The 14,944-nt window shown below is 34.1% G+C and overlaps 1 protein-coding gene across 2 annotated transcripts in view; it reads left to right on the forward strand.

The window, feature by feature from the left end:
• Positions 1-10,469, forward strand: part of LOC123525204 (phosphatidylinositol 3-kinase regulatory subunit alpha-like) — a 312,914-nt gene extending 302,445 nt beyond the window's left edge. For both annotated transcript variants that reach the window (XM_053538091.1, XM_045304060.2), the window contains exons 12-20: positions 43-153; positions 479-556; positions 1,683-1,817; positions 3,034-3,244; positions 3,538-4,027; positions 4,339-4,580; positions 5,050-5,226; positions 5,895-6,137; positions 6,467-10,469. In XM_053538091.1, the coding sequence (XP_053394066.1) occupies positions 43-153; positions 479-556; positions 1,683-1,817; positions 3,034-3,244; positions 3,538-4,027; positions 4,339-4,580; positions 5,050-5,226; positions 5,895-6,137; positions 6,467-6,701 (1,922 nt within the window). In that variant the 3' untranslated portion in view covers positions 6,702-10,469. The remainder of the gene's footprint in view (positions 1-42; positions 154-478; positions 557-1,682; positions 1,818-3,033; positions 3,245-3,537; positions 4,028-4,338; positions 4,581-5,049; positions 5,227-5,894; positions 6,138-6,466) is intronic.
• The last annotated feature ends 4,475 nt before the right edge of the window (positions 10,470-14,944 follow it).

A 14,944-nucleotide genomic window follows, 5' to 3' on the forward strand; every position in this document is an offset into this window, starting at 1 on the left:
TCTGCTGTTTCATAATAGAAAGCAATGCTGTTACATTTACAGATTCTGTGTTTGGAGCGGATTTGACAGATGAGATGAGTAGATCACATGGGGAAGCTCCAACAGTTGTTATGAAATGTGTAGAAGAGATTGAGAAGGCATGTAGTGATCATGGTAAGTTACGCACGCAGTTCTTACCCAGTTTGAAGCCACAATATCCATGATGAACAGGCCCTGTTTCAAGTCAAATCCATTGGTCCACAAGTGCACATTGTTACATTAGCCTGTCATATATACATACTTGTAACCAAGAAAAACTATTCCAGTTTAGGCTTAAATGATTTACAGGACTTAAAATTTTGAACAAAATTAATTTTCCCTTTTGGTATTGAGATGGGTTGTTTTTTTTTCTCTGGTTTTCAAAGATTGTTCTGATTTTAAAATGAGATGCAGTATTAATGAAAGTGCACCATTGTATTCATACGCTATATCCTTTCAGAATCTGAAGCCCTAAGTGTGTACAGAATATCAGCAAAGACAGAAGAGATAAATGAAATTAAAGCTGCGTTCAACAAAGGTAATATTAGAATTATTTCAAATCGCAATGACGCTAGTTATGATTTGCAGGAGTGGCATGCCCTGTATGTCAATATATCTATTTTTGATATATAAATTACTCTCAAACAATGGTATTCATACGTAAATTAATTCCAAATGAGAAAGCTTTAAATGCTATTGATCTTGGAAGTAATTTCCATGATGCAAATTAATCTGTTTCAGGCAGGTAAACCATTGCTATATTTAGAAAGATTCAAGCATTTTAAGAACGGAAAGTTCAGATCAGTAGTTTCAGGTGTCAGTGTGGAAATTAAAGTGTCTATCCTTCTATCAGTTGTTTTTGTCGTTGGTCTGTATAAACAAAGTGTGTCATTGTTTACATGCATGGCATTGACTTTTTCAATTTAATTGCCCGAGTCATTGTACCAGAAGAACTTAGTATAAAAAAATCAAACTTCTTATCTTGAAGAGTGTTGGAAGTTTGATACGCTATATTGTTATCTGGAAGTCAGTATATTCTAACAGTTTTCAGGAATAACCACAGCACAGCTAATGTAAATATAGATGAGAAAAATGGCAAAACTATATTCCTTGACCTATAAATAACGCAACATGCAGCGCTAAAACATTGCCAGAATGAGGTGAACAATCCGCATGTATTAAAAAAAAGTTGTCTGAAATTGCACCAGATTTCTCTGAAGTAGCTTTAAAGCTAGGAAGTTTAAGAGTGCAGCATATCGTGATTGCAATGTAGCTGGCTGGCACTCCTGCACATTTACAACCTACGTTTTCCCTACATTACTCTTTTTTTTCTGAAATAAAATCCACTGACGGAAACATAATAAACTTCTCTCTAGAAGAGAAAAACTTTCCTGAATCTCAAATTGTTTACTAGATAACTAGGAGTCTGAAATATTTCAGAGTTCTTTATATTTTTTTGCTTCTTTATAAGTATATACATTAATTTAAATTGTTATGTTCTTGCAAAATTAGAGTTGCAGTTTTAATGAGGATGAAAATATTACAGTCATGTTGCTCAGTTTTTTTCATGCAGCATTCCATTTCATAGTTAAAAGTATGTGTAAGAATAAAGATAAGTTTGGTAAGAGAATGTATGTATTATGTTTATATTGTTTGTGTTACAGTGAGCGACATTAACCAGCTCAACTTGGACAATTTCAATGTGCACTGCGTAGCAGGTGCCCTGAAAAAATACCTTCGTGAACTACCAAACCCAGTCATACCGGTAGAAATGTATAGCTACTTCATAGATGCAGCAAGTAAGTCTCTCCCTACACTTTATTTATCACTGTTGGCTTACCAGATTGCGAATTTTCTTTTCACTGTTTATGGCATTGTCTCTGTTCCCCAAATCCCTGTTAAAGCATTTATCTAATGAATAAATAGTCATAGCACCTTGTATACAGGAGGATTTCATCTTTTATCAACTTCTTACTGAAAAATGTATACAGCTTCATTGAGCCACTAAAATTTTGGAGGTATCCAGATAGAATGCGATACAGAGAATGTCAATTTAAAATCAACTAATTGTCTTTTGTATTGGAATTCGGATGTACAATATATATTTGTTAATTTAGTAGGAGCAATGGAAGGAATATATTTAGTTGAGCTCATATTTTAAAAACAAGTATGGGTAGAGGTTAGCAAATGTATGGCATGTTGAAAAAATAGGAGTGGTTTGCCTGAATGATAAATTACAAAATAATATTAGGCGGATTTATCATTCTTGACAGTTTCATCACATTATTTTTTCTCAAAAAGTAAACCACGGTATCAACTGCAGTGTAAAAGTTATTGTTCCGGCTTAGACTATAATGTGGAGACACTGGTATCTTACTTCTTCTGTGGTTAACCAAAGTGGAACATTTTATTTCTGTTCCTAGTTGTGCTTGTCAGCTAATGGTTCACTCATTATGTATTGTAATGAGATTGGTTTTATATTTTAACTTTGAAGTATATTGATATTTGATCTTTCTAGCCCTTTTCTATGAAATTTGGTTTTTATGTCTTGTTGACATAACATGCATTCATATTATTTTGGCATTTATACAGACAGTAACAGTATAACGATAAACAGCATATTAACTTAATTTTTTTGTACTTTTATACGTCTGAAATGTCAGTCTTTGTCCCTGTAGAATAGTGAAATATGTCACTCAGATTTGATATGTAACAGTAACATAAATGTACTTTTGTCAGATTTCCAAAAAAAAATCCTGGCTTCAAGTCTCTGATAGTTGTTACAAAGTACTGTCTTGAAGTAATTGAGCTCCCTCAGATATTAAGTTCTTGAATAAGAAATAGTTTTTTAGCAGCCAATTGAAAGATTAAGTGTGTCATTGATTTAAGTGTGTTAGTTTGTCATATAGAATGCACTTTCATTTTCCTGTGAACTAGATAGTTCTGTTTTACAGAAGGTTTTGTTTTAAGAGTTAAAGAGACGTGTTAAACACCACTGGTATTTTTCTTTTGCAGAAAATATAACTGAGAATGCTGAATTGGTAAAGAGGCTACTGGAATTGGTTGAACAGATGCCGCCATCCCACAAGTCAACATTACGCTACCTCATGGGTCATTTCATACGTCTTTGGCGTATACAACATGATTCTGGGATGGAAGACGGACTGGATAAACTCTCTCATGTCTTTTGCCACATCTTGTTGAGACCGCCCTGGGAGAAAATTATGTAAGGAATAGATTTATATTCAGATGCTCTTTTACTATATGAACTTTAAAAATGGCCTTGAATACATTTTGTTAATACATTTTATATAGGTAAAAATCAAATCAAATGGTGAAGCTTGAAACTCACAGCTAAACCCACGTAATTTGAAAGTCTTGAGTGAAAGCTGAAACACAAGATCTTAACATTGATATATTGACCAGCCAATGAAGGTAACACTTTTTTTAAAAGATATATATATATATATATATGAAAATAATTCTTTGCTGAAAGTAAGTTTTTCTCTTTTCCCACAGAGAAATAGTTGAAAACACCAAATTACATATAGACATTTTTGAGGAATTATTACGTAATGGAAGCTGGGGTGAATCTACGCCTCCTTCACCTCCACCTATACCACCCCGCCCAAAGATCCAAGAGGATTTGCACCCCTCATCGATAAAACACAACGCTATGTCTCCACAAGATCAACTTAAAGAAGCGGAGTGGTACTGGGGCACAATATCTCGAGAGGAAGTTAACGAACTTTTACGAGATAAGCCTGATGGGACTTTCCTTGTACGTGATGCATCAACGCCTGGTGATTACACATTAACGCTTAGAAAAGGTGGAGCTAACAAACTTATTAAAATATTTCAAAGGGATGGAAAATACGGATTTGTGGAGCCTTTGACAAGTGACTCTGTTGTGGATTTAATTCAATATTACAAGCAATATTCATTAGCAATATATAATCGGACACTAGATATAAAATTATTGTACCCTGTGTGCCATAGTCGAGCAGTGGTGAGTTTCATTTACATCATATCTTATTTAAAATTATTTTGAATTTTAGTAATCTTTGTTTTATAATGACAAATTAATTCTGCCTTGATTTTCCTCCAAACAGTAATTCAATTTCATGCCATTTTAACTGATTCTAGAGGCTTTTTTGTGTCAGAATGCTGTAATCAGTAAACAAATATTCTAAATATGTTTCAGTGAATACAATTTGTTTAAATCTTGCATGTTGGTTGCATTTTGCATTTACTTATTTATTACAGAAAAACATTTCTGTTTCATGACATTCTTACCAGCATAGGTTCGTTGTTTTTCAGGATAATGCGCCATCAGATGATATACAGCAGGAAAAGTCTCGTCTGCGGCAGATCAACAAAGACTTCCAGACGAAGGAACTTGAGTATGACTCCCTGTATGACGAACACTCCAAAACGCAGCTGGATCTGCAGTTAAAACATCAGGCTCTCGATGCTTTCAAGGAAACAATTGCCGTGTTTGAAGAGCAGATGGAACTCCATAAACGTTTCCATGGAGAGGCCGCTCCACACGAGATTCAGAGGTATGCAGTTACACTTAGTATGTTCATACAAGATAATTTCGTCGATTATAAAATCCTAATTAATAAAGTTGTTGTGCAACAGTAATAAAAAATCAGTGGAGTTCTTAATTAAAATAGCAATGCTCGGTTACTTCCCATGTGATCTTCCTGCTAAATAAGGTTTTTTTAACGACTAGTCTACAATCAAAAGTTTTTGAGGTTTTAGTGCAGATGTTACATGTAAAGATTTCACAATACTCATTCAGAGGTTTGTGATCTTCCTCCACTGTGTTTTGTTGTAAAGAATTTAAGATATTCACTGCAGAGAATAAAGAACAAATAGACAAAATGTTGGAGAATAGTGTGGAAAAATTCTCAGTTACTCAAAGTTGTTAAGAAATACAAAATAAAGTCTTGTGGTGAACGAAGTTACAGCAAAATTTGCCTCTATTTTCATTTTGTAATATATATTTTACAATTCTGTCTTCAGACTGCATGAGAACTTTGAGTTGCTAAAGGGACGTCTGATGAGTATAATGGAAAATAAGAGCCAGCTAGAAGTGGATATAAAACGGAAAACTCAGCATAATAGGGCACTCATCAGTGAAATGAACAGCCTTAAACCAGAAATTAAACGTCTTAGTCGACAAAGAGATCAACTTAAAAAGTAAGTTTCAAAAAATACCTGATAAGCATTTGATTGAATGACTTACAAGAACTAGCCAAAAGTAACATAGTGTTGTTAGATAGTGATGTGGAAAATTTAATTGAAAGATGAACAAGAACATGTCACTTTGTATAGGTATCTACTCTCTGAACCCGATTATTATGTTGTTTTTCACAGGTTAGGTAATACTGAAAACTTGAAAAATCTTATACAACAGTGAAGTTATGGAGACATGACATTTTCCAAGTACCTGATTGTGACTAATACAGGCTTAAGTAACATATGCCCTGTCTAAATGTGTCTCCTTACAAATTGTATTGCCAGTATCAATAGTAACTATTACTTTAAATTGCATACTATTGATCTCTGCAAAGTTTGATTGACAATGACCTATGCAGCTTTTCCGTAACACCTGTGCATAATGATGTCTAGACAGACTTCAACACATTATAAAACATATTTCTTTCCTTTCCGCAATGAAGTATGCAATCTAGTTATGTTTAATATTGCATAACATGTATATTCAGCAGTTGTGAGGAAGAGAAGAAAAACTGAGAAAGAGTTTTGCCTCAAATGCATAAAACTGCCTAAACAATTTCAAGAAAATTTGGGCTGAAGCAATTCTCCGGAAAATGAGATTTTTCATGTATAATATTGTAATATTTCAGGTGGTTGTTAGATAAGAAAGTACCTGCGGCTGAGCTGGACAGTATCTTAGAGGAAAAGGACACCGAAGGTGTCTCCACATTTGACGTTACGGTATCAATGATGTTGCCCCACAACAATAAGGAGACATGGTATATTGACTGTGACAGACAGGACGCAGAGAAAATGCTTGGTGATAAACCTGATGGTACTTTCCTTATCAGACCGAAACAGGAGGAGGGTGATGTCTATGTACTGTCAATCTCGTAAGTTGGCCCTATTTTGTTCATTTGTACTCATCTTGCTGTAAAATATCACAGAATTTTAGCTAAAACTGTAAAATCCAGTATTTGTATAACAGTTTATTTAAATTGATTAAATCACTTCTGTTTTTTGTTGTTGTTTTTTTTATATTCTATATGTAGGAGCTTCCGTTAAAAGTATAAGGCTATAAATTAATTAAATAAATAAAGAATGTATTTACATGGATTTATCTTTATAAATGTACAATGTTATCCTACCATGTAAATTTGCGAGATGGCATGAAACAGAATTACATGTTTTTGCTAATACAGAATTGTTACGCTTATTTCAGATGCAAAGGGAGTATTGGTCATTGTAAAATTCTTCACAAAAAGACTGGTTACGGATTTGCTGACCCATTTTTTAAACATCCATCGCTGATGCATTTAGTTCTTCATTACCAACAAGAATCTTTAAAGGACCATAATCCAACATTAGATATTCGGTTACTGTACCCGGTGAGAGCAACTCATGACTCACTTTATAGTCGTGAACCTGTGTATTTACATATGAACCAAAACTGTTAGACGCAGCGACTGATGGATAGGAATTTATTCAATTCAATACACATCAAATATTGCATAGATTTTGATAGGTTCTAGTGCCAAAATAGTTTGGTGAGTGTAAGGGGAAAGCACACAAAAAGATATTGTGATTTATTGTTGATGGACCATTGTGCCAGTAAATTGTGATAAAATCACACCATTTTGTAGAATAACTCTTCATAGTGGAGGTTTGGAAAAGTCTTTACCTCACAGGAGGAGAGTACAGCAACTAAGGGAAGTTACTCCATGTTGAACATGAGAGATGTACCTTTTTCATTGCTGATGCAGAGAGTTCCACATTATGTTCATAGAATTTATATCACCTTTGATAACTATCAAATGTGATGAATTGTTCATCAGAAGTTACATGCATGTTGTAAACTCTTGCTTGAAGAATTTTGGGGATATTTGTATGGAAGATGACTTTCATATCATTTTTAGAAAATCAAGTTTTTCTTAAAATCATGTAAATTTTGTATAATTACTATTTATTTTTAAGTGGCTGATAAAGTAATTTGGTGTTCTAGGAAATCATGCATTAATTTTTAAAACGTGCATGGTCTGTATTTATTATTCACAGCAGGAAATTTTCTCATCAGATTGTGGTGAAATCAAATACCTGGAATTGATTGATGCATATTAGTAGTGACTTTTAAGTTTGTTTTTGTAAAGAAACCAATTTTGGACATTGTTTCAAGGTTGTTTACACCATGAAGGTATATCTGTTTAGTCTCAAGGTGTTATATATCATAAGATGATCAGTATATTTACAAATACTGACATCAGGAAAGTTTGGTGCAAACTACCTCGTATGTTTCCGCTGCTGATACTGGTGTTGTCCTATGTAGTGATAGTTCCAACTTAAATGGGGTCTCCGTATGTACATCAGTTTTTTTATTCAAAATTTAAAAAGAACTTCTGTTGATAAATCATTTGTAAATATAGAGTATAAAGAAAGGTATTGGCAGAATTTATTAACAACAACAACAACAAAAAACTTGCGTGATCTGTTAAATATGTGCAAATGTTAACAATTACTTTAGTCTGTAAAAATTCAATGCCTGATTAGTGATATATAGAATCTAGGCCTGTGACTTTTCATGACTTGGTCTGATCTGTTTTGACTGCCAGAATTTCCGTATACCACCCTAGGGAAGGATTATTTCCGATTTGATCTTTCACAAAAACCCAGACCTGAGAATATCAACACAAATAATATTGGTTTAACATTTTGAATATGTATGTTTTCTGTACTGCTGGAGGGATGCCCCTTTAAGAAAAGGTGATTTTTTTTTCTGGGGAAAAAACAGGTGCTAGTATTGTTCATCCTGTTATCCCCCTTTGAGAACAGACCATTTACAAAATTTAATGGAGGGATGAAAATGTGCAGTACTCGGCCAGAATGTGTTTTGTAAGTTGTAAATTTAACTTTCATCCTGTGTATTTGAACTGAAATGCAAAAAAACTCTTTGTTTGCATAATTTCCAGTTTGGTTGCCATGGTAGTTAGTTAAATATACCAAAAATATCTATGTATAACACTTAATAGGGTTAGCAATGTACATGTGAACAGTCTTTGTTTAATGCAAGTGTACCGAGCAGCATCTCATTCTGTGTGTTTTATTTTATATTGTTATTTATATTCTGTTAAACAGAACAAAATAATGGTAGACAATGTTTATGACATGGTGCAATTTCTGAAACCGGAAGCCGCTGGCTTAGGCATATCTGTTGTAAAAAAAAAAGAGGGCCTAGTATATGTGTACTAACAATTGTGAAATCTATGAGCGCCTCAGAAATGAATGAGCATTGTTTGTTTAGTAGAAAATTCTATTGCATTTGTTTCATCTGATGAAACCAGTATACTTGGCACACAGTGTCTCGTATTTGTGTTAAAAGTCCCATAGACCCTCACTTAACTTGATAACAAGGAGAGAAATACTGCTAATGAAAGTAAAATGTGCTATTAAAGGTTGTTGTGCTAAAAGTATTCAAATACTGGAAGAATTTTTATGCTTTCCTACTGATGTGATGACAGAAGTCAATTTCGCTACTTGCCATGTGCTAATTAATTACCCATCAGATACTACATATAACCATACATGAACAAGAATGGAGACATTCTGAATTAATGGCTGTAAGTTTTATATGAAACAAATGGGAACTCTTCAATCCCCACACAACTTGATTGACAGTACATGTCACTGACATGCTTGATAATATATTGTTTCCTTTTTAATGGAGTTAAATGTGCCCTTTAGTTTCTTTACTTTTCCATTTCATTTTCGGTGACCATTGTGATCTTTTCAGTGGTATGATTGATAAACATTATATTATATCTAAAAATCTTTTCATTTGTGTAATTTTCTTTATTATTCAGCAATATAAGTTTCTCAAAACTTGTGTAGGATTTTTTGGGCATTACTTTTATACCATATATTAAACTTTTTCTTAAGTTAACTCTGTGTGTAAGAATATATGCAATATTAATTCCTCAGATCAGCTAAAAAGTACTTTATATATTGGATTTATGGCACTAGTACCAGGACCAGCATATAGTTGACGTTTTTCATGTTATATTTGTAGTGCATTGAAGTTAGTAAATTGACCAGTTAAGGATACTTGTTGTTGTATTTTGGTTGTTCTATTCTTAGATCAATGAATTAATTATTGGTGCATGTTAATCAGTATTGTCTCTTTAATTCGCTAATTTACTCGAAAAGCTGAAGTGTTGTAATGCTAATGATTTTATTTTTCCAAACAGTGCAATTCTACATAAAATTTATGATGTAATTATACTGTGAACTTTTGAACATGCAATTAGTTGAATTTAATTTATATTACAAATTGGTTACCTTTAAATAGATGCCCATCATTTACACACCAGTCTTACTCGAGTTCATGTCTATTGTTATTAATGAGATGTGAAACCAAAATTTGTAGTCCTGTTTGGCGCCATATAACCTATACTGTGTTGGTGCGCCATAAAACCCAAATAAATAAATATGATTTTTTTACTGTTTTTTTTTTCTGTATTATAACGATAACTTACAGGTGATTTATTAAAATTGTTAACAAAGCCAGAATAATGTGATTTTAGAGTAAAAAATGACAGTGAGCATGTGTTTTACTGTGGTTCTTACTGTATCTTACTGCATGATAACACTTTGTTTGTTGCATACAAAAAGTGCTGATAATAAAGAAGTGGTGATAATAAATGTACTCATGTTTTAGATAAATTGGTATGTTAGGAATGAATAAATGTGTAGAAAAGTTTGAAAAAGTTATCTGGATATTGACTGCCATTTGCTTATGTTATTTTCGATTTTTTTCAGTGTAATTTTAAACGTAACTGGCCATGAAAGGTTTCAACTAACTGAGAAAGAGTGCTGATAATTTGGATACTTTAAATATATGATTCAGCTAATTTGTAGTTTTCTATTAAAACAGACTGTCATAGCATACATGAAACAGTCAGTAGTTGAAAAGCATTGAAAGAGACAATACCAAGATACTTTTTTAGATTCTCAAGGTGTAAATGTGTGTAAATATACAAAACAATTGTGTATATATTGACTGTACACAAATGGCATATATAACACAGTAGCATTAGAACATATGTGGCTTACAAACATTGTTTATTGTGCATATAGATTGTAAATTATGTTTCTCTCATCATCATTGTTACTTTTGAACTTGTCTATTGATTGAAAATTTTATAGGAAAAAATAAAAAAATACATCGAAATTAATAGCCGTGTTTGTTGTTATTGTAGGAATACCCAGCTTCTATTAAATCTTATTGTTGTATGGGTAAATTCAGTACCTGACTTGCAATAAATCTCACTGTTCTGTGGTGTTCCAGGTAAATTCACATACCAGACTTGCATTAGATCTCACTGTTCTGTGGTGTTCACTTACCAGACTACTAAATCTTGCCGTTCTGCGGTGTTCGTGTACCAGACTTGCATTAAATCTTGCTGTTCGGCGGTGTTCACATACCAGACTTGCATTAAATCTTGCTGTTCTATGGTTTTCACTTACCAGACTTTACTAAATCTTGCTGTTCTGCGGTGTTCACTTACCAGACTTGCATTAAATCTTGCTGTTCTATGGTTTTCACTTACCAGACTACTAAATCTTGCTGTTCTGCGGTGTTCACTTACCAGACTTGCATTAAATCTTGCTGTTCTGCAGTGTTCACGTACCAGACTTGCATTAAATCTTGCTGTTCTGCAGTGTTCTCTTACCAGACTTGCATTAGATCTTGCTGTTCTGCAGACTTGCATTAAATCTTGCTGTTCTAAGGTGCTCACGTACCAGACTTGCATTAAATCTTGCTGTTCTGCGGTGTTCACGTACCAGACTTGCATTAAATCTTGCTGTTCTGTGGACTTGCATTTAAATCTTGCTGTTCTATGGTGTTCACATACCAGACTTTCATTAAATCTTGCTGTTCTGCGGATTTGCATTAAATCTGACTGTTCTATGGTGTTCACGTACCAGACTTGCATTAAATCTTGCTGTTCTGCAGTGTTCACGTACCAGACTTGCATTAAATCTTGCTGTTCTGCAGTGTTCACGTACCAGACTTGCATTAAATCTTGCTGTTCTGTGGTGTTCACTTACCAGACTTGCATTAAATCTTGCTGTTCTGCGGTGTTCACGTACCAGACTTGCATTAAATCTTGCTGTTCTGCAGTGTTCACTTACCAGACTTGCATTAAATCTTGCTGTTCTGCAGTGTTCACTTACCAGACTTGCATTAAATCTTGCTGTTCTGCAGTGTTCACGTACCAGACTTGCATTAAATCTTGCTGTTCTATGGTGTTCACTTACCAGACTTGCATTAAATCTTGCTGTTCTGCGGTGTTCACTTACCAGACTTGCATTAAACCTCACTGTTAATACTATTGGGTGTAAATTCAGTATCCCAATTGCGGTAAATCTCTGTTTTATGGCGTTGCAGGTAAATTCAGTACCTAAATAACTGCCATTAAATTTCACTGTTTTATGGTGTTTTGGATAAATACAGTATCCAATTTACATTAAATCTCACAGTTTTTATGATCTCAATGTTTTATGATTCTGGGTAAATTCTCAGCACTATTCAAATTGATAAGCATTTCTATAAACCTGGAAAAGGTTTTGTGCTGTTTAAGTAAGTGACTCTTGGTTAGTGAGTTTCCTTGAAGTTTTGTTGTTGCAAAACAATCGGCTACTGTGCAAAAAGTTGTCAGCTGCATAATTTCTCCCAGACATATGCAGAAACAATGGTTTGTTTTATAAGCTTTTGACAAAAACAGCAGTTATATCTAGAAGCAGAAGTTAAGTAGGCTAAAGTCAGGGGCTGTAACTGTGATCTGGCTGAGTGAAATCCTCCCACCCCCACCCCACCATCACATGCTGAATAGTATTCCTACCTGGCTTCATGACTAAATCTGATTCTTTTTGAGAAACAAGCAGCACAAAAAATTTAGGCCCTTTATAACCTTGCAACTTTGAATATTACACATGTACAGTATCTGAATGTTTGTCAATGCACTGCACATGTTGATAGTGGACTGAGAAAGTAAATTTGAGACTGATTTTTTATGCCCTCTGATAAAGTTAGAGTACTGTATATCATGTTAGAGTACTGTATATCATGTTGCAAAATGGAAGCAAATTTGAAATTAAAGCATTCATTTGAGCCGTGCCATGAGAAAACCAACATAGTGGGTTTGCGACCAGCATGGATCCAGACCAGCCTGCGCATCCGCGCAGTCTGGTCAGGATCCATGCTGTTCGCTTTCAAAGCCTATTGTAATTAGAGAAACCGTTAGCGAACAGCATGGATCCTGACCAGACTGCGCGGATGCGCAGGCTGGTCTGGATCCATGCTGGTCGCAAACCCACTATGTTGGTTTTCCCATGGTGCGGCTCATTTTATAATTATCAAAATGTGCTTATAGTGACCTAACAGGGAAATATCTCTCAATTCATTATCAAACAGATAAGGAAGTTTCAGGAAATGGAGGATCATTGTGATGTTATTTTGAAAACTGAAAACAAACACTTGTTTTGGGGTTTGTACTTTTGTTCCCATTTAGTTTTGACAGATTGGAGCTATGCCATGCTTGATTCTTGCGGCTATGAAACGAGTACGTATGATTTCATTGTCAGCAACTCGTATAATAAAAATATTTTTGCTGAGCCTCGGATTGGGTAGTTTTGTCAAAAAAATAATCATGTGAAGTGCTGAACATGCATTTTAAGATATCGAAATGACATTAAGCTTGTTATGTCCTGTATTTGGCAATATGTTTCTTGTATGTAAATATCAGAACTATACCCATAGACAGTTATGAGGCAGTGTCTTCATTTTGTATGTAAATTTAAATGTAATTTACATATGAAATGAGAGATGATCGTCGGCAAGTAAATGTTTAAAGGAAACATTTGTAGCGTGATTATATCTTCGTGATAAGTGTTAAAGAGAAAGAAAAGGATATATTGTGACAAGATGGAGAATTTAAACAGAGACGAATGTCACCACATATCATGAGTTGTATATCATAAACTTTAACTAAATTTTACTGCACATCGCACAAATTATACAATTTAAATCTACTTTATCAGATCAAAAAGGGACAAGCTGGTTGATTTTTGTGTCCCCCAATTATTTTTTGGGAGGGGTGGGCACTACTTGGATTTTCCTGTCCGCTTGTCAGTCTGTCAGTCCAAATTTTATACATGCATTTCTCAAAAAGTATTAAAACTAGAGTCATCAAATATCACAGAAGTGGTATTCAGCATGTGAAGTTGTGCACCTGGGAATTTACCGTTTTTCTTATATTTTCATTAGGTTGAGATGTAGTGTAGCTCTGCACTGACCAACTCTGGTATTAACTTTCTCTGGTGTGTAATTTAAAAAAAAGTTTCATTAGTACCATATAAATGTCGTACATTTAATATGTATATTTTTTATTACTCTTTAATACAATAAAATATTTCATTACTATGCCCCCACATTTATTTGGGGAGCATATGGCGTTGCTGCTGTTGGTATGGCCGTACTTTCGTCGCACGTACACCCCGGATGCGCAGGCTGGTCTGGATTCATGCTGGTCGCAAACCCACTATGTTGGTTTTCTCATGGCACGGCTCATGTTTTGTTAAAAATATCCTATAACATGACATGTCAAGAATTATTTTCTACATTTTTGAAGAGAATTCACCAAATTTTTGTCTGTTTTGTGTGTTCTTTTACCCAGCACGCTAACAACATAATTGTGACATGCAAACAGTGCATGTGTTGCATTAGTCTGGCTACCTACTAGATAATCTTTTTAAATTTTGTTAATAATTTCTCTTATATACTGTGAAATCACTAATATTCGCGGGGGACTAATTTTCGTGGTTAAGTCAATCCATGAGATTTAATCCCAATGAACGAGTAAAATTCTCATTCAGTTTATGTTCAGAAGTTAAAATCCACGAATTCAAATTCCCACAAAATTGCCGTTTTGACCAAAACCACGAAATTTCATGCCCTCGAAATTAAATGATTTTACAGTATTCTGACCAATCTTTCTTGACTCTGATTATCTAACAGTGGACTTGTCCTAAATGAGAAAATAAAGTGGAATTAAGAAAGGGGATCATAATCTGTATGACAAGAAAATGTTTTGGCCCTAACTTGGATACAGTATGATCTGTAAATATTCTTTTGTTGTTATTTACATACTGGTCTGGCACCAGAAGGCCGCTCTACTAACCCTTCTATAAATATAACAAAATTTGCATCATTGACATTCTCTCAGAAGTATATTTAGCACCAATAAAATAAACACCATGAACATCATGATATTGCAAAATGTCAGTGAAATAGACTTTCCCTCCAGAATTGTAAACATCAATTGAGTCCCGTGTTACACATATATCATCAGTTCTTTAGACCAGTACACTCCTACACTTTTGATTACAATTTTAAGTCAGTAAGTTTGCAGTGATCTGAAGATTTCACTTCTGAAAGATGTCACTGTTTATATGTCCCATATTATTTCTCGGTCAACATTCAGATGACTTTAGGCTTTATGTCATTCCACTTATGCATCATGCAGAGATGCTAAAAGCTAATTTGCAGCTACCCTTTCTCAAAGTGGAGGACAAAACTTCCTTTCAAAAGTGGCAACCAAGAGAAAGAAGAACTAGAGATTGTTTTCACAAAAAATTGTAAGTCTCC

This window comes from Mercenaria mercenaria, chromosome 3, assembly GCF_021730395.1.
Source record: "Mercenaria mercenaria strain notata chromosome 3, MADL_Memer_1, whole genome shotgun sequence".
NCBI lineage: Eukaryota > Metazoa > Mollusca > Bivalvia > Venerida > Veneridae > Mercenaria > Mercenaria mercenaria.